Below are 19,046 nucleotides of genomic sequence, written 5' to 3' on the forward strand. Positions count from 1 at the left end.
AGCAGCAGCAGTAACAAACAGATAATTCCCTCTGTGGCTATTCATACTCTCACTACGTTATTTCTAGTAGCAGTGCTGAGTTTTCTTCAAGCTTGAACTTAAAAATGAGCAAAACTGCAGCAGGAGTGTAGTAGACAGGTTTTGGTACTGAAATTAAATGAAGGCATAGCTCTGCTTTGCTGCTGTGGAACAAGCTTTGTGTTCCTGCAGGGGGATTGCAGCTTGGGAAGGTTGGTGTGATGACTGGGGGCACTGTGGGTGAATGCCCAGGAGTAAGCAGCGTGCACCTAACGTGCTGTGAAGCTGTGCTGTCAGCACCCCAAAAATACAAACCACAGCTCCCACACCCAGGAGCAGCTCTCAGGGAGCAGCCCATGTGCTGTGGCTGTGACTGCTGTTTGATGGCAGGAGAAACAAGTGGAGGAGCATTCTGCTGCAGGGGCGATGGGCTGGTGCCTGGGTCTAGTTAGAGTTGTGCCCATGGGGGTGGCTTCCTTGCCTCTGGGAAGCAGCGGTGAGATGCACTGGGACAGCAGGAGAACCTCCAGTGTTGCCTGTGTGTTGGCTGTTGACCACGTGTTGGGTGTGCCAGAGCGATCACAGCCAAGAGTCCCTGTCCCAGGGCAGTTTGGGGCAATGCTGGTATTTTACAACTTGTCTTATGATTTCTGTCATAGTTTCAATGCTGACTTCAGCACATAGACTAGGAGCGTTTGCTACCTGTAGCACTGACTGCTGGCTCCTCTTCAGAAAAAACAAGATCTTGAATTTTAGAGCAAATCCTATTGCAGCGTATCCTGTTTGTAGAAAAGATTTAATAATCAAGCTGGTAAACTTTGAAATGCACCCTTTGTCAGAGCGTTCAGCACAGTAACTTTCACAGCCACCCCTGTGCCCCTGACTGCTTTCAGCAAAGCTCCTCGGAGTGGCTTTTCCAGAATCTCCCTGTTTGCCTGGAGCGTGTCTTCGGACAAAGCTGAGCGTAGATGGCTGATTTCCTAAGCAGACCTCGTTCCTTCTCAGTGCATGAAGTACGTCTCAGGGTTATTCAGGCTGGCTTTCAGCAAGAACACAATCAGTGAGCTGTGAACTCCGGGCATCCTTGAAACTATGTGAAGTTGACGTTCTGCATTCTGAGGGTTTCTGGGTTTCGCTACCAGAGGAGCCCAGAAGCTCTGGAGGGATGAGGTGGTCAGTGTACATCTCCTGTCATATTCTAGCGCCGCATCAGTTACTTTGGGGGCATTTTTTCTGGACTGGATTTTTGGGATTCCATTTTGTAGGTGACGCTTGTCGTAAAGTTTTATTAAGGGGAGTTTCTGTGGCTGGAGGGGAATCTGATTTCCAGCTGACTGGAATATTTCTAGTCTGGCAGCTGAATCCCTCCTCTTCTGTGTCACTTATCCCAGTACAGGCTTTTAAGGAATCGAGTACATATGAAGCAGCAGAGGGCTGTTTTTTAGCGTGTACATACATAGCACATTTATACAGTCTGCAGTTTATTCTGTTACTTGCGATACCACTCGGTATGGCAGTATTAAATCAATCAGGGGCATTTAAAACCGTGTGATCATGTTCTTGGACTCCGCTTTCTGAACTGATTTAATCCTTCGGTGCCAGACGCTCGACTGCCAGGCCTGGTGCACGTTAGTAACAGCACTATCCTGATGGCATTGCAAGCCCTGAGCTAACTGGGAAATGTCCTCGGAAAGCTGTGTGTGTGCAGCGTGCACCTTTCTGCTCGTTAGGGGCTGTGCAGGAGCTTTGCTGGTTCCTCCCCTGCTTAGCTGGACAGGAGGGCTGGCAGGTGGGGTTCTGGTAGCAAGCTGTTACGCTGTGCGTACGGTGCTGCTACTAGGGCTGAGGTCACGTTCCTCACGTTACTGTAGCTGCTCGGGTTATTAAATCTGAAGTATTTCACAGTTTCCTTTTCCACAGCTGCAATAACTGTTACATGGCACTGCCTGCCCAGCGGCAGGCTAATTTTAACACCGGCTTCCCTCATTTCTGTCCCTTTTGCAGAAAAAGCTGTCCAAGGGCTTTAAGGATCTTCAGCGCTGTTACAGAAACAACCTGCTTACCTGTAAGCTCACGAATTCTTGTGCAAAGCTCTTAGAGTATCCCAGGGTTGGTGTCGTTGCTGGGAACACTGCTGGTTGCCACCTTTCTGCCCGGTAGGTCGCAGCCAGGTTAGTGTTCAGCACGGCAGGGATTTGCCTCCTACTATGAGATTGTTTTGTTCATGTCACCGTGCTCCCAAGACCCGCCTCTTTCCTTTAAATAAACCAAAAAAATCACCAAGTACCTCTATGAACCCCGGCAAAATCTGTACTGTAACGAATCTGTAAAATTTATATTGCTGTAAAAAATTAAATAAAAGCATTCAAACCTTCTAGGTTTTTGTGTTCAAATATAAGAATTATTGTGTCAGCAAGGATGAACCGAGCAGGATAAGAACGGGAAGAAGCTTTACAGCACCATAGGGAGGCGCAGAATTAGTCCTTTCAAGTCTTACTTGGCCAAAATGCGTAAAGCATCTGGAAACCCTAGCTGTGAGCTTTCTTTCCACTGGGTGGTAGCAGCTCGTATCTTCGGCTGTAACAGAGCTGCTTTCAGTTTCGGCTCGGTGAGATCAATTTGCAGTGGGGCGTGCAGCTGGGGCAGGGTGGGAGGTGCCACTTCCCCTTTAGCTGGGGAAGTGCTCAAACTGTAGCTCAGAGGAAAGACGGTTCTTGGGCTTCACAAAAACGTGTGCGCTCCGTTAGCAAGTCAGAGAATTTCCTCCAAGACGTGATTTTTCGTTAAAGCTGCCATGAAAACTTGGCAAAAACTCAAGTAACTTGTGGTCGGGGTGAGATGTGCTTGCTCTGGTCCCAGAGCTTGCAGGGGGGGTTGATCTGTGTGCAGGTCTCTCACAGTGTCACTGGTAATCTACTTGCAAAATTTATGAGCCCCAGGAGAAAGATCCTGTTGGAGCTTGCAAAACTTTCCTCAGAACTTTAAGCGTGTCTCTGCAGAAAGGCCAGATTTAGATTTTTTTTTTCTAATCACAGTTTCTCTGACCAGCATTAGCTGTTAGCTCCAGCAAATGCAGCTGGTGATCAGACCCCACCTTTACCAGAGGATGTCACCTGGCCCCCAGGGCATTCAGCAGGTAAGCTGGAGCCAGAAGCTGCCTTCCCACGGCCTCTCTGGGCCCCAAGAGATCTTTCTGCAGCTGGGTAGCAGAAGGAGGGGGAAAAAAAATAGAGTTGGGTTCATTGGTAAAACGGACTGAAGGTAAATGTGCTCACATGGGAAAGACAGGAGCTGAAATGGGGCAGCTTTGAAAGGACAAAGATGGAATTGTAATGTGTTTCCCATCAGTTACTGCAGCAGATAAAAGCGTGTTGCGCCCTTCTTTGGCCTTTTACCAGGCCAGAAATGGTTTCTAGCAGCGGGTACGGATGTGCCACGGGGATTGCGAAAGTGTCAGGCACTGCGTGGAGCCTGATACCAACATGAGCAGAGTTTGATGTTCAGGAGGAGAACTTGTGGCTGTGTTGGTGGCCACATGGAGCGAGGGCTCTGACGCTGAAGCGCTTCTGGTGAGAAATATAAAATATATATCTAAAAAACATAAAGATGGACGGGAAGTGGTGTCTGTGTAGCCATCTGCCTTGCTGAGTAAGGCGAGAAAAGGGCACGATCAGCCTTGTGGAGGGACTGACGTCCTCAAAGGGTGTCGCTCGACCCAAGGGCTGCTGTAACATACTCGAGGTGACCCCACTGCCTCGTATGGCCGATCCTCCTCGCTAACCGTGCCGCTCCTCGGGCACTGCAGTGGCTTTTACCTGCCCTGCAGGGGCTGGGCAGCCGGGACTATGGGCGCCCAGCACGAGGTGCCTTTGCTCCAGCCCGTGCCAGCCTTGGTAAGGTCCCTGCGGAGGCACTGAGTCATCTCTGAAGCTGTGGGGCGGATCAGAGAGGCTGCGGGCAAGTAAAGGGTCTCTTTTTAGCACTGGTTGTTCCTAATAAAATAATAAACTTCTTCTGATATGAAAAAGGAGAACTGTAATCGTCCCCAGCATAGTCAGAGCAACGGTTTTGCTATAAGCAACATTTTTTTAAAGCTTCTGTCAGCTGCTTATGTTTAAGTAGACAAATGCTGCTAAAAAACACGTAATAAACTACTTCATAGCTGTGAGCTCTGCCAGAAAAGCCCATTTCGTAGCAGCTGGACCAGCAGTGGGAGGTGGTGCAGTTTGCATCCCGTGCACAGAGCCACGCGTACGCCCTACAAGCCATTCACAGCTGGCTCTCGCTCTTCTGGCCTCTGGTTCAGCCCCCACGCACTGAGTTTTTTGATCCATGCCTGGATTTCACATGGGAGCCCTTTATTTTTGCACCTCTGGTTAGAATCGGAGTAGATAAAATCTAAATATGAGCGCATAGGCGCAGACGGTGGTTAACTGTCTTGGCAGAGCAATGTTTCCTCTGACAGCCTGATAGCAAAGTTCCCATCCCGGAGTTGCGGACGCTGTGAGCAGATGATTATTTTATCATTTTCGTGATAGAAGAGTTCCCTTCTGGGGGAGAGAGGGAGAGGGAAGGTTGCAGCTCACTGGCTGCAGCATCTCGAGGGCGCCCCGGCTCATTTAAATACAACAAAATTTCCCTTGGCTGAACGATTTGCATGCCCGTATGTATGTAGTGCCCTGGTGAGAGGTGGCGTGAGGCGTTTTGTTTGCAGTTGTAAAACGTGTGCCGGGCTGGCTGTTGCACTCTGCCAGCTATAAATACGCGGGGCTGCCGCGTGCACGTCCTATTCTTAGAGCAGGATTCGTGTCCCTGCACCACGTCAGGGCTTCAGGCCAGCAGTTACCCCCGAGCCCTTATTCATAACCCCTCCTTAGTCTTTTCAAGTGCAAAAGAAAATCATAAGCTACTGTTTTGGGGTTGTTTTACTGTTTTTTTATCAGTGCAGTGCGTTTGTGCTCACCATCTGCACGCTGCCACTGCTGGAGCACGAGACAAGGTTTTGTTCTTACTGCCGGGCAGAACGGGTCTCGGTGGGGCTGCCAGTCTGGCTGCTAGCAGCAGTGCCCTCCGGCTCTGCGCTGCCCTTCCAAGGCTCATCCTGTCTGTAAAACCTGAGAGAAGGCTTCCAACTTAGCTCGCCTCTTCCAAGCTTTGTCAGGCAGCGCCTGCCGCAAGTAACGCTCAGCGCAGCGATGATTGTCCCGAGGCTCTTTGCTAGAGGGGAAACGACTGCGGGCGTTGAATGTTTGAGGGGCATCAGCCAAATCTGGAGCTCGAGGGCTCTGTCAGCGTGCGTGGCTCTCACCCGAGCCTCTTCCTCTCCCCCTGAGGATCTGAACGGCTTCTGCGAGAGGTGGCTCTGTGCGAGCACCGCCCGTGGGGCTCCCGTGAGCCGGAGAGGGGCTGACCGGCGGCCGGCGGCGGATGTTGGGGTTAATGATTCAGATGGTGACAGGAAACCAGCAGCTGGCTAACGATCCTCTCCTCGGAGGAACCGGCACTCGGAGGCGCGTGAGGAGCTGGGACGCATGGGGACGGCCGGCTGAGGCTGCAGGTGAGCTGGGACGGGCGGGTGGCACCCAGGCTTTGGGGACACGCAGGTGGTCCCGACGGCGCGGTGAGCTCGCAGATCCCAGGCTGGAGCTCAGTGAGTGTTTTAGCTAAGGTTTGGGGTTGCCCCTGCCAGATTTCTCTGAAACACGCTGTGTTACTCCCCGCTGCTGCTCATGACCACCATCTGATGAGCTCCGAGGTAGGATAAGTGCCAAATAAAACCCCTCCGCAGCATTTAGACCCCTCAAGATGAGAGCCCACCACGTGCAATCCGGTTTGCCTGTTTTACGCCATTATTTTTTACATCTCCTTTTCCCCTCTGCTGATGGCAGGGTAGCTTTTTTAAACTGTGTTCCTTCCGCATTTGTTTCTACTAAAATATTCTGGGCATTTTGGGGTCCCCATAGCACGAGCAGACCGTGCTGAGCTGCCATCCCCACGGATGTGTCCGGTCCTGCTTTGGACTCCCGCTTCTGGGACCGCTGCACCCCACCACGTCTTCCCCTCCACAGCCCAATCCCATAAAACAGCTGATTTTCACTACAGTTTTTGGATTTTCCATGTTTTAGGGCTAACTGGCACCTTATGAATGTGTTTATTTTACTCTGTATTAGTGCTTGAAATAACTAACCCCAGCCAGAAAATAGCTCTTTGTCCTTGCATCAGTTTTCTCTTGTGATCAATGTTCAGCGTAATGGGGGCTGTGAGGTAGACTCGTTAGGAAAACTGGGGATAATTGTGGGATAATCCTGGCTGATATCAGCTCATGTTCATTACTCGGGGGTAAATAGGAGTGCTTGTTACATAGGGGTACTTCCAGGCACACAAATTCCCTGTATCTTCGGTGCCTATCTTGCATCCCCCCGGACTCTGCAGGGAAGGGCGTTGCATGGCTCAATGCTGCCCAAACCATGGAAAATTAGGGACAGTTACAAGATATTTCCATGGAATTCGTCCTTATGCTGACGTGCATGCATGTGATTAGGATTTTGTGCTGTATTTTCCAGCTGAGGCTTTTAAAAGCATTTTATAAAGTGCTCGTCTATTCGGGAGTTCATTTATCAATTCAGTTGTCCCTCTTGTCCTGTGTCCTACTGAGATGTGCCTCCCGCTCTCCTGGCATCAAATAAAGCATGCTCTACTTGAATAGCTGTACAAAAACAGATCGTATCTGTACCACAGCAGTTTTCTCAAGAAAAAATGACACTGGCATCAAATCAGGTAGAAAATGGGGCATGCAGACCTCTGGAAGGAGCTTGCCTGAAGGCTCAGCACTGGTCATTGAAGTGGTTCCAACCACAGGAGCTTCCTTTGGTCTGAGACTTCAGTTTCTAAGTGGATGGGACTTTCTGTGGCAATCTGTGCAACGTAGACAAACAGAAAGTCGCGTTTCTTTTCTTAGAAATGTTAGAGCCACTGGGTCAAGCTGAATATTGCATCTGTTCGATAAGTCCATGTTCCACATTTCACACAGCGAGTTTTTAAATAATCTCTCCGCGTTATAGTTCGTGCCAGTGACTCATCCAATCAGTCTGAATTAGTCTTAATTTATTGCAAATTGAAGACCATGAAACTAACTTTCAGGAGGGTAGGGAAGGCTGTTTGATATTTGCTTTTTGGGGCATTTTTACAGATAGGTTTAGTTTATGACCTAAAGCAGCATTTTCAGTCTTTATCTTGCAGTGAAAACTTACAGGGTGGGCTTGGTATCTGCAAAGAGCCGAAAATGATTTCATCAGAAATGATCTGAAAGGATAAAAAAATCACTTGAACTGTGCCACATCAACGCTCTCCTCGCTCTTCTGCATTTTTGGCAAAAAGTTTAAGTACTCTTAAAGGGTAATTAAGTAAGCTTCTCACCCCTCATGCTGCTCCAGGAAAGCTGCCCCAGACTTGCCACCCCTCTGGCAATCAGGGATTTTATATCTAGACTGTGCACGTTCTGCTTATACCCTCTCATGGTCACACCAGTGTTGTCTTTTAAAGTTAAATAGCATTTCGCACTTGGGTGTTTCTGTCCCAGACAGACTGACAGTGAATGTCTGTGGGACTTCAGCAGACGTAAAACCAGCAGCCTTCCAGCCCTCCCTGCAGAAACCAGCTCTCCTCCCGGGGCTGGTGATGGTGGCCCCGTTTTTGGGGACCATCTTGTAACTCTCACTGCTGGGTGAAAGAAACCCTCCGGGTAGGGCTAGAAACCTCCTGCCCCAGCAGCCCAGGTGAGACAACTTACTGTACACACGGCAGGACCTTTTGCAAGTCATTTTCTTCTTCCCATTAAAAAAAAATAAAATTAAAAAAAGCTTGTTTCATTGCTAGACATAGCCAAGGACATGAGAGGAGATGCCCTGCTCAGACGGGCGTGCTGCAGGGATTTTAGCTCTGGCCACGCTTCATTTATTTTCTCTGGGTGCTGCAATTCATTGCCCACATTCATTCATTTATTTATTCTGGGTGCTGCTCTCAGGGCCGTGGGCATTGCCTGCTGAGGGAGGTGCCACCGGCACCAGCTTCTTCCTGTGAGGAAAAACTTCTGCCAGTGCTAAAAAGGAGACAAACGCACAAAAAGAAAAGGGATGTGTGTATACACAGAACGGGCTGTACCTTCCCTCTCTGAATTTTACTTCTAAAGATCTGAAACTCTTCAGAAGGTTTTTTTCTACATGCTTGAGTTTAGCTCATTGAAAGCGAGCCCGCTCAGCAGGCCCTTCACTCTGCATCTTTCTCTTATGCTCAGGCCTCATCACAGACCACGCTGGCTCGAGCCTATTTATTCTCCTCGCCCATTTCCCCAAGGCAGACAGCGGGGAAAGCACGTTCAGCCTTCCAGATAACTTATTTATAACCCGCCAGCAGTGAGTAAGTGCCTCCAACCTTCTGCTTGTCATAAACGTGTTCATCACCCTCTCCTATCAGCTCCTTTCCAGCACAGACGTGTGATTTCTTGCCTTGGCACCACGGTGCTGGGCAGCAGAGGGGAGGAGCAGTGCCCACTCTGTCTGAGCTCCCCACCTGGGCAGAACCCCAGAAATCCTGCTCTCACTTGGTCTTTTTTTTTTAAAAAAAAAAAAAAAAAAAATTTTTTTGAAGGCATCTGGTTTATTTGGGGAATTAAAGCTGCTTGACACAAGTGCTTAAGTAAATACTTGCAGCAAAACGTGGCATTGTTGGACCCGCTGTGAACTCCCTGAAGTGGTAGCAAGCCCTGCAGGTTCACAATGCATTTCCAGTACAGCACCAAGGAGATATTTCATGCCTTATGAGAGGAGGTTCTGTAACAAAAAGAATGGATTTTCATCAACTTGTGCTTTTGCTGAATGCAAATAACCTCCAGGCTGGGGCCGTGCTTGTCATCAGTGCTGGCGGGGACACTGAGCGGAAGCCTGTGCAGTGCCCGTTCAGCAGCCCCTGCGAGCAGTCCTAGTTCCCAGAGAGAGATAGTTTCGGGAAGTGGCCGGTTTTGTTACGTTACTGACCGCTGTAGAAGTAAAACCACCGCTAGAAGGGAGATGGTGACCTGCCCTACAAAGGCACGAATTAGGTCAGTGCTGTTGGGCTCTTTCAGCTTTGCCTTACCTTAAAAAAAAAAAAAAAAGAGAGAGAGAGAGAAAGAGACAGAGAAAAACACCCCCAAAACTGCCAATAATAATAATAATAATAATAATAATAATAATCAGCACCACCACAACTCACACCATGCCCTGGTCATTAGGCTGCTGGTACAGGACTGGGGTTCCCACTGTCGGATCGCAAACCTCCCACCAGCGTCCTCAGCCGAGACTGGTATGCACGGGAGGACGTCTGTGCAATACCAAGAGATGTGTGGCCGCTGCATGGGGAGGCCTTTGGGTTTTCTTTTGTGCGAGACACTTTGGGGTTTCATTTGTGTGAGTCGGGGGTCACTGTGACTGGCAGTTTGGGGAAAGAAATGGCATTTACTCCTTTACGCAAGTGGAGGCAGAAGGTGCTGAGCAGGGTGGAATCCATCTGTTGCTTTCCATATGAAATATAGACATATTTTTTCACCCTACCTATCCAGCCATAACAACACCATCCAGACTTGAACTGTGATATGGGAGATTCAGGTTAGGCAGCAGGGAAACTTCCCACCTGGCAGTGCAGCGAGTTTCTGGCCTCCAGCGAGGTGTAATGTGTCCAGCACTAGGGGCTAAAGAGGAAGATTTAGGGGGGAAAAAAATCTGTGGGTAAAGAAAATCTGGCCCTGGGGAACAGGAATGGGCAAAGTGATCAGTCCCAGTCCCAGCAGGCTGCTTTCTGTGGTATGTGTAGGTTTGTGTTTCAAAGGGAGAAACTGAAGCCGTATCGTGGTGATTATTGAATAAGTGTGTGGCTGTGGCTCGTGGAGTCACCGGGTGTGGAAAGGAGGGGACGAGCAGGTGCATCGCCGGCAGTGGTTCTGCCAGAAGCAGAGCAGAGAGGTCCGGCGTTATGGGGGCTCACGGGTCGCTCTCGGGACTGTGTTGCAGGCCGGACACCGTGGGGCCATGGCACAGCTGGAGCTGCTGTGGGCGGCCGCCGCGCTGATGCTGCTCGGGGCGGCCGTCAGCGCCTGCGTCAGGTGCCAGCTCTCCGGTAAGGTGCTGCTGTGGGCACGGGGACCCCGGGGCTGGCCGGGAGGGTGCTTTCCTTCTGGGGTGTCCCCTCAGCATGGGGGGGTGCTGGGTGCCCGCGGCTTGGGAGGCTGCAGGATGGGGCTGGGGTCCCCACAAAGAGTTTCCTGAATGCGTTTCAGCAGTCCTTCCCTTTCTGATCTCAAAGGCCTGCGTCACCCTTTTGTAAGAGCTTTCTTTCTTTACTTTCAGGTACAAAGCGAGAGAAGAAGCAGAACAAGCAGACAAATCAGTAAGTTGCCTTTTGACATAATGTTTCTCCCCAAAACTGCTTGGGAGACCCTGGCCAGACCCAGCCCCACTGCATGCCCTGCACATCCACCAGCTGGGCAGTGCTCCTCCGATATCTGGACCTCACATGAAATAATACATACATATATATATTTATTATTTAACTATATTTATGAACATGTTCTGTATCTTCTATATATCTGTACCCCAGCTCTGCTGCCGGCAGTGCACAAGGCAGCGTGCCCCAGTAAAGGGGGAACGCCGTCACAAGGAACAACCCGAAATGAAGCTGTGCCCACGAGGCCCCTGAGTCAGTAACCCAGTGGAAAAATGTCTGGAAAAATAGGAAGGGCACATCCCTGCCTTGTCCTGTCATGGATGGGACAGGGAGAGACGCATGGCTCCACAGGCCGGTGCTGGTGGGGACGCATGCCAGAGCCAGCCCCCACAGCTGCAGCTCGAACAGCGAAGGAAACACGACCATGCACGCGCACACCCCCTTATTTCCTTCGCTAACAGACAAACCACAGCTAAATGATATTATAAAAAAAAAAAAAAGCCACCACTTTTTTAACCTTTGATAAAGGAGCGAGCATGGTGCGAAGGGGCTCTGTCAGAGGCCAGGCTGCCCGGCAGCGGGGCTTTGTGTCCTTCAGGGAGCGACGCGTGAGCCACTGATGGCTCTGTCCCACCTGCGCTGTTGTCCTGGCTTGTTGGAATTTGTGCCTGGATTCAGTTGGATTTGTGCCTGGATTTCGGGCTCATGGTGTCCCCAACGACATCTTCCTCACCCCTGGGTCTTTCCCTGGGCTGGTGTCGGCTGCGCTGCCCACGGGCCTCAAGCACATCTCTGCTGCGGAGGCCCACACGGAGGAGGCCCCAAGGGAGGCGGAGGGGAAGAATGGCCTCAGGGCCACCTCGGGTCTGTGTGGTCTGCAGCACCGGGTCTATTTTCCGTGTCGTGCACCCCACGGTTCAGCTGACGTGGTGCCTCTGTCTTTTCCAGGCTCGGAAGCCAGCAGACCTTTGAGGTGATTCGGTCCCACTCCAGTGAGTACTGCCCTTGCAGGGGCACGGGGTGGGGGCTCTGCGGGCACAGGGTGAGGCTGTGTGAAAATAAAAAGGTGACCACAAAGCCAGGCAGCCGCTGGCAGTGTGGAAGCCTCCTCAGGCACTTCTGGGCGTGTGGATTCCAAACTCTGACAAAAACCTCCGTTTCCATTGAGAACAGATCACTAAAACCATGGAAGCGCAGGAGGTTTGGGCCCCTGACAGCACGCTGCTGGCGCCGGGGGGGAGCCCCGAGCGATAGCAGTGACTCATCCGTCATCGCCCTCTTGCTGCTTCCTGCGGTGGGGCTGGTTGCGTGCTGACCTTTTGGTTTCTACCCTGACCGAGCCGCTGGCAGGGCTGCAGAAAATGTCACCGGCCCTGCCCGGCCCTGTCCCACTAGGCCGCAGCGAGTGTCCTCACCATCCCAGCTAAAGCTGAGGGCCCGTCGGTGCAGCTCGGCTGGGCAGAAAGGGTGCTGAGCACGCAACAGGCCCCCAAATTGAGCGTGTTTGGGGGAGAATAGGAAATAAGGCAGCGATTAGGATTGTGGCTTCCTCTGATGTGTTTGCTAGCTCTGCTGCCTGCACAGGCAGCGCGTTTCTCTCTACTCGCTTCCCGTTTGGGCCTTGGTGTGCCCTTGAGGAACAATTTGGAAGCTGTTTCAGGGCACGTTAGAGAAACGCTTGCTAATACTGGGGAATTCACTGTGTTGGATGCTCCATGCTCGTGCTGTAAGATCTGCTGCCCTTGTCATTAACATCTCGTTTTGTTCTTAGTGCTAGCTGTAACGCGAAGGCTAGACCAGATTAAGGAACCTGAAAACTTCACAATAGCAAGGTAGGTAACAAAAAAACACACAACAAGGCATAACCTAGCTGTAGAGGCAAGCTTGGATGAAGTTTACCCAACGTATGAGAATGCCGAGGATTTGGGACTGGGTGCCGTGCCTTGTAAGTGAGGCTTGGGTTGTGCTTGCTGGTCAGTCGTGGGTTTAGTCTTTTTCTGGATTTTCTTCAGTCCACCTGCATCTTACTCGTAGTATTGAAGTCAAACCCAAGGAAACGGGCCGTGGTAGTCTGTAACAGGTACACCACAAAAAAGAACCTGCTGTTCTTTGCTTCGAAGCAGTTTGACATAAGAGATCCCCTCCTGCCCACCACCAGCGCCCCAGGAAGCAGGGCAGCAATTGCTGCACTACCCAGGCGTGGTCATCCCCACCTTGGGGTTTCACCCCAAACCCGCCAGCTCGATGCATTTCCTGTTGCAAACAGACAAGGGGGTTTCACGGACAGAGGTTTTCCTGCGGTTTGCTCAGAGCTGAGGATTTAGCTCCCTTCTCCTGCAAGCCCCAGCTACAAACAACGCATTAGCCCAGCGGCACCTGCAGACTCACACAGTGCTCGCTCTCTTTCAGGAAAGCCCACGAGGAGCTCAGTGCCTCCCGTCCCTTTGGCATTGGTGAGTATCTCTGCCGGGACGCCTGCCTGCTCGGTGGGCTCCGTGCCCACCTGGCAGTGGGGACAGACCAGCCACAGAAATCCTGGGTGGGGATGTAGTGAATCTGTGCTTGGTTACATAGCAGGGAGCTCCCTTTGTGTCTACACGGGGACGCTCAATAAGAACTGGATCCGAGGGTAAATCCAGGCTGATTTGCTGTCTTGCTGGTTCTGCTTAGAGCCGTGGAGCTGGATAATCCAAAATCTGCCCCCAGCTGTTCCCGCTGTGTCTGTGCTGTCTGTGCAGCCAGTGCTGGGTGTCCCCTGCCCGTGTCCCCCCATAACATCTCCCTGTGTTTTATCCCAGATAGCAGGACCGAGCCCCGGTACCAGAACTTCCTGACAGGTACGTGCCACGTGGGTGGCTTCGGGGGCTTGGGGTGGCTCACAGTGGGCATCAGGTGGGTTTGGGGGCTTGCTGTCTGCCAGGGCCATCTGCTATAGCCAGGCTTGGAAAATGTTGGGGTTTTGAGTTTATGCAACCAGTGTGCTAACAGGAAATCCCTTGTGCTTGCAGAGGACTACCTGTGCGAGGACGCTGCCTACGTGTAAGTGACCGCAGTTGCTCACCACTGCTCGGAGGGCCATGGGCCTCCCTGAGCAGCCACGGCTGAGCGAGGTTTTCCTTCTTGCAGGGAGCCCATCCCTGTGGATTTCTATGAGCATGCCAAGTGCTTCACCTCACCCAAAGGTAAGGTCTCTATGTGAGCACCACCACAGCCTCCAGCATGGTGTGCTGGCTGCCCTGTGGTTGTAGGGAGCCCACAGCACTGCCCCTCTCCACTTCGCTGCCCCATCACCATTTGGCCTGAGGCAGGCACAGTCCAGGGGGTGCCTTGCACCAAAAGGAGGGCTTCGAATGTTTTGTGTGCTTGGCTTATGGGGACAGGGAGTGAAGGTACAGCAAAACACACTGCTCCATTCAAAGGCACCTTTTCCAGGCAAATATTGCATCCGTGAGACATTCTTGCCTCCCTGGGCACTCAGCGTTTCACGGTGCTGGCTTGGGCATCAGTCTGTTACCTGAAATGAACTTCAGAATGCAAATCCTATTTTTTATTTAAAGAGATTGAGGGGAAGAGGAAAAAAAAAGAAAAAAAAAAGAAAAAAAAATATTATTTACCAAAAAAAGTACCTTATTCCAAAAAAAAACACAAAACCTTGTGTAGCTCAGCTGCCCACAGGCACATCCAGAGAGCTGACCTGCACAAGCTGTCCCCCAAACCGACACTTTTTAGTCTATGGCAGGTTTTGTGGCCAACAGCCCTCTCCTGCAGGCAGCTGACAGCAAAGCACAAAGCCCAGTGGGGGCTGTGCCCTTCCCTCACTGCTCCAGCTTCCCTGCACCCTTTTTCCCCCTTTCTTCTCTCTGCCAGCCAAAGAGGAGGACTCCCATTCCTACCAGAATGTCTTCATTGGGGACACGTGTGGCTCCGGGCTGGGTACGTGCAGCACTTCGTGCCGAGATTCATCGCGGTTTAGTCCCCAGCTCGGGTTGCTCATTGCTGCCAGCACAAGGCGCTGGACCACAGGGGCTTTGGGCTTCCGTCCTGGGCTGTCACAATCACAAAATGAAGCTGTTTCACTTTCCTTTGGCACTGCCCACGCCACTGTGTGGAGCGATGAGGGGAGGCAGGAGCGTGGGGCTGCCCCAAGCCCGTCCGTGCCTGCAGGAACCAGGGCTGGGAGCTGGCTGAGGCAGTGTCACCAGCCTGTGGTGGCACTGGGAGGGGGTTTCCAGGGTCTGCTTTTAGCCTGCTCACTGTTCAGCATTGTCCTGTCCAAACTCTGCTTGCTCACAGATGACGTGGATGACTACGAGAACAGCCCGGCGATACACGCCTGGAAAAGCGAGCAAAGTGCGGGTATGTCCTCAGCAGCTGCCTATGGACTGGGCTCGTGGGTGGGGTGCCTGCTGTGCTACACCACACTCATTTTGGGATGTTTTTTCATCCATGATGAACATCTAAGCGTGCAAACTGCTGTGTACATGTGGCAGTTTTACATATGGATGTGGAACAGGGCATTCCCAGTGCTTGCAAGGCCACCACGGCTCGGCCCATCTCGAAGCCCCTCTGAAACCCTGACGCTGTGATGTGAGGTTTCTTAGCCTGGCTACAAAAATGTGTCAATGCTGAGGGCTAACCGTGCTGGCCAAAAATGCAGTGCATATGGTGGGTGTTTCCAAATTATCCCAGTTAATGATGGGTGCTTTCCTTCTTCGTTAGCAGCGCTGTACATAGACAGCCAGGACGAGGAGCCGGACTACGTTAACACCAACCCTGCGTCGGACCCCACCCTGCTGTCAAAGCAAAGGTAAGGAGAGCAAACACTTGATGAACATATTTAGGAAAGGGAGGACTGTGTTTGGGTTGTGAAACCAATTCTGAGCAGTTTCAGGCTGCGTGCTGCAGGCAGGACCCCCAGACCCCGCTGGTTTGTGCAGTGTGGGGGCAGAGCACAGCGAGGGGTCCCCTGGAGCCCCGGCTGGTGCTGCACGCTCTGCTCTGCGCTCAGCAGCAACCCGGTAGCTGCTGATACCGAGTTTCTGGAGGCAATTAAAAGCCAAAAGCATGCGCAGAGCACCCTGCAGTCTTCCTGCAGCTCTGAGCGAGTGGGTGACAAAATACAGTGTCAGTACGGAAGAAAACCAGCCCCAGAGACACCAAGCACCATGACGGGGGCTGGTTTGTGGCCCCAAACGGGCTCCCGCAGCCCTCGTGGGGAGTCTGCAGTAAATGGCAGCTGAGCCATCAGCAGAGATCAGAAAGGCAGGGGAGTGGATGTGGGTTGCTGGGAAAGGGTTAAAAAACCCACAACCATCACCGTGCTCATGTATGAGCCTGTGGTGTCTCTACAGCGTGCAGTGCTGGTCACCCTGCTCGGGACTGGAGCCCAGCTGGGACAGGTACTGGGACCAGTATCACTCCCTGCTGGGTTTTTGCTCTCCGAGCACCTGCAGGACCCAGTGGGATCGTCCCTGTGCCAAGTGGCACCCACAGACTGCAGGTGCCAGCAGCAGGCCGACCCCAGATGGGATTTTTTTGAAACCATGCAAAGTATTTAAGGCTTGCCATCACCATCCAAAGCCCAGACGCCCTGTTCTTAGTGTTGCAGCATTTGTTTGAACCTCAGCAGCCCATCCTCAGCAGCATTTGCTCTTACAACCACTGCTGGCGGGGTGCTGTGCCCAGGCAGGTTGTGCTTTTTGGCCAAGGACTTTGCCGTGTGTCACTCGGGTCTCATCCCAACAGCACACGCACGTGGTGCGGCCGGCAGCAAATACAGCTGGGTCTGCTGCACACCTGGCGTGGGGACCCGCGGCCCAGCATCTCTGCCGGGACGGGGACAGCACCTGTGTGTTGTGGTTTAACACCACGCCAGCTGCCTGCATGAGCCCCGGTGTGAGCAACGTGCTCAGCACCTCCCTTTTGCTTGAGCTGGGGTGAACCGAGATTGTGCTGTAGCAATGGGCTGCTTCAGAGAGGGCTGCAGAGCTCGCTTTGTTTGCCTTTTGGAAGGTGGTTACGGAATAGCCAGGCACCACGACAGCTGAGTGTCTGCAGGGAAGGAAGCAAGCCAGGTTATCCCTGAAATAAATGAAAGGGCTGTAATGGTGACTTCTATAAGCATTCTGCATTTATTCCTCTTCCACGGAGAAATTTCAGGGCTGAAGGGATTACAGCTGTGCATTAGTCACAGCAGACCTCCTGCTTTTTGCTCTGCTGACGTCTACACAGCACTGGGCACACCAGGCTGCTCCATCTGCTGTTTGTAACGGGACAGTGCCCGCCTCACCTGGAGATGGGAGAGGAACAAACAGGGCTGAGAGATGCCCAAAACCTTTACCACAGCTCCTGTAATGACCCTCCTGATTCTGTGGAGAGCAACAATCACAGCAGCACCAGGGCTACCACAAATAGACCCCTAGATGTGATGAGGAGCGCTGGGAAGCAAGAAGAGGGAGGGATTGCTGTCCTGAGGAGTCCTGGTGATGCAGATTTTCTGGGAAGACCTCCGATCATAAGCCCTGGCAGAATGCTACCATGTGTAAATTACTTCTGGTGGCTCTGTCAGTAAATTAAACTTGACGATGCACTTTTTGCCATTATAACAATGCCTCCATTACAGATTTTGCTAGCAGAGCTGTGCTATGCAATCCCCATGCCCAGCCACAATGGGTCTGCCACTGAGGGAGGATGGGTTCAGAAATGGGCAGCCGGCCCCGCTGTGCTCTCTGCTCTGGGGCTGCTGCCCAGATCTACACATTCTGCAGTGCTTCAGGGGTCTGCTTCCCTGCCTGGGAAGGAAATGCAACAGGCAGCAGGGCTAAGAAGGTGAAAGTGGGGACTAAAAGTCAGTGGACTCACTGTTTTCCCTTTCCTCTTTTTAGCAAACTGCGTAAAGTCTGAAGGAGCCCTACGCCGAGCTGTAAGGGCACACCCAGCCAGCATGTACATAGGGAAGGAGGAGTCTTCGATCCCGCAGTGAAATCTTCTCCAGATTGTGCCCAAGATCATGTGGAACTGGTGCCGCTGAGAGGAGGAAAGGCTCTGCTTGAAGTCCAGCTGCAGACGTGCGTTGGAGGGAGCGCTCTGCCTGGCAGTGAAGCCTGGCCGACCCCTTCAGCGGCTCCCTCGGGCACGCCACGAGCTCGTTATCCTCTCACTTCCCTGCACGTCTGCTGGAGGGAGGACAGCTACTCTGTGCAATGTTTTCTCCTGTCAAGCATGAAATGAATCTTTAAATTGCTGAGCGGTAATGCAGCCAACTACTTAATTTGTCAGGCTGACTCATGCACGATGGCATTCGAACGCGGGGATTATGTTCTGATTTAGTTCCTCTGCTCTCCTGCAGAAGCTGTTTCCTACAGGAGAGGAACTGGCAAGGCAGAGGTTGCTTTTACGGCAGCAGTGGTTCTCTGGAGCTAAATGAGATACCAAACTGTTCACAAAAGCTAAGGACTAAAGAGGATTAAATCCTCATCTTATTCACAGCTCGTAATTCCCAGTGTCTGTGGCAGTTCTCCTTGTGTTTCGTTATCTGTTTTATAACGATACAAAGGCACTGCAACAACTGACAAGGTCCGATCCACTGCCGTCAGCCTCAGAAATTGCACTGGTCCTTCAGATTTGCCATAGGAACATCAGTTCTGAAACATAACCCTTGTCTCTTGAGCCCTCATGTCTAGATTTGGCTCTGTCATAGCACTTATTTATTAAAATTGAAAATCCTCCAAAGCAAATCTGGCGTTTTATTACGGTTTGCTATGATGTGTGCGTTGTCTTTGTGATCGAGCGAGACAGGCTGAGATGGGAGCACGTGTAGAAATGACACCGAATGGTGTGCAGGATCCTGCTGGGAGAAAACAGAGCTCCACAAAGCCTCGTTCCTCAAAATTGGTTTGGAAAACCATGCTTCAAGAAGGGCAGAGGCCCACGGCACTCGTCTCCAGGACTGGTAAGAATGAGAAGAGGAGCTAAGGGCGAGTGAGCCCTGGAGTAGGAGAAGGGGATGTCAGGTGCTTCCTGCTGCAAATGTCTCGGCTGTATTTTTAGCAGAATTGCTGAGAGCGTGGGGCCACTGCTCGTGTAGCTGAAATAGCAGGTGGTTTGGTGTTTGGCTTGGAAGCTTTACTTCTACCTCCTACAAGTGCATTTACTCCTGCTCCCGCAGGGCTTTTCCAGCAGAGAAAATAGCGCGCTTCAGGAGCTTCCCCAGGCAGAGCTATCAGCCCTACTTACCCCTCCCAGTTCAGCTTCTGCTCGTGCCCTCTTGTTTCCTGATGTTTAAATGCCCTGCAAAAAGTTTGTGTGAGTGGGGGACACTGACCACAGAGAGGAGGAACGTGCTGGCATCCCAGAGCGCCTGGAGCAGACACGGTGACAGCCACAGCCTGTGCTGGCTCTGCACAGCCTTGCAGACAGGCAAGGAGGTGAGGAGAGCCCCTTGCTGCTGACACAGAGCATCTGGCCCATGCTGGGCCACGAAGCTGCCGTCCTTGGTGACTAATTCAGCACCTGAAGAAGCTCCCACTTTTCATGAAGTGCTACAGATAAGA

The 19,046-nt window shown here is 51.9% G+C and overlaps 1 protein-coding gene across 3 annotated transcripts; it reads left to right on the forward strand.

Moving 5' to 3' along the window:
* The first annotated feature begins 2,387 nt into the window (after positions 1–2,387).
* Positions 2,388–18,215, forward strand: LAT2 (linker for activation of T cells family member 2). 3 transcript variants are annotated; one of them, XM_027445962.3, is made up of 14 exons: positions 2,388–5,575; positions 8,312–8,433; positions 10,062–10,167; positions 10,398–10,437; positions 11,443–11,486; positions 12,266–12,326; positions 12,904–12,947; positions 13,293–13,331; positions 13,503–13,533; positions 13,621–13,676; positions 14,362–14,427; positions 14,788–14,850; positions 15,214–15,301; positions 17,379–18,215. In XM_027445962.3, the coding sequence occupies exons 3-14, from the start codon at positions 10,080–10,082 to the stop codon at positions 17,395–17,397; spliced, it is 639 nt and encodes a 212-aa protein (XP_027301763.2). In that variant the 5' UTR covers positions 2,388–5,575; positions 8,312–8,433; positions 10,062–10,079; the 3' UTR covers positions 17,398–18,215. The 3 variants fall into 3 exon arrangements, with proteins under 3 accessions (XP_027301763.2, XP_005027404.3, XP_021133106.3); XM_005027347.6 differs by lacking the exon at positions 8,312–8,433; XM_021277431.4 differs by lacking the exon at positions 8,312–8,433 and having other exon boundaries at positions 15,217–15,301.
* Positions 18,216–19,046: the final 831 nt, after the last annotated feature.

The sequence above is a fragment of the Anas platyrhynchos genome, chromosome 20 (genome assembly GCF_047663525.1).
Source record: "Anas platyrhynchos isolate ZD024472 breed Pekin duck chromosome 20, IASCAAS_PekinDuck_T2T, whole genome shotgun sequence".
Taxonomy (NCBI): domain Eukaryota; kingdom Metazoa; phylum Chordata; class Aves; order Anseriformes; family Anatidae; genus Anas; species Anas platyrhynchos.

Coding starts and splice junctions, on each gene's coding strand:
- LAT2 (XM_027445962.3), top strand. CDS start 10,080: ATGGCACAGCTGGAGCTGCTGTGGGCGGCCGCCGCGCTGATGCTGCTC. Junction 12,948..13,292: donor CTCCCGTCCCTTTGGCATTG/GTGAGTATCTCT, acceptor GTTTTATCCCAG/ATAGCAGGACCGAGCCCCGG. Junction 13,677..14,361: donor GTGCTTCACCTCACCCAAAG/GTAAGGTCTCTA, acceptor TCTCTCTGCCAG/CCAAAGAGGAGGACTCCCAT.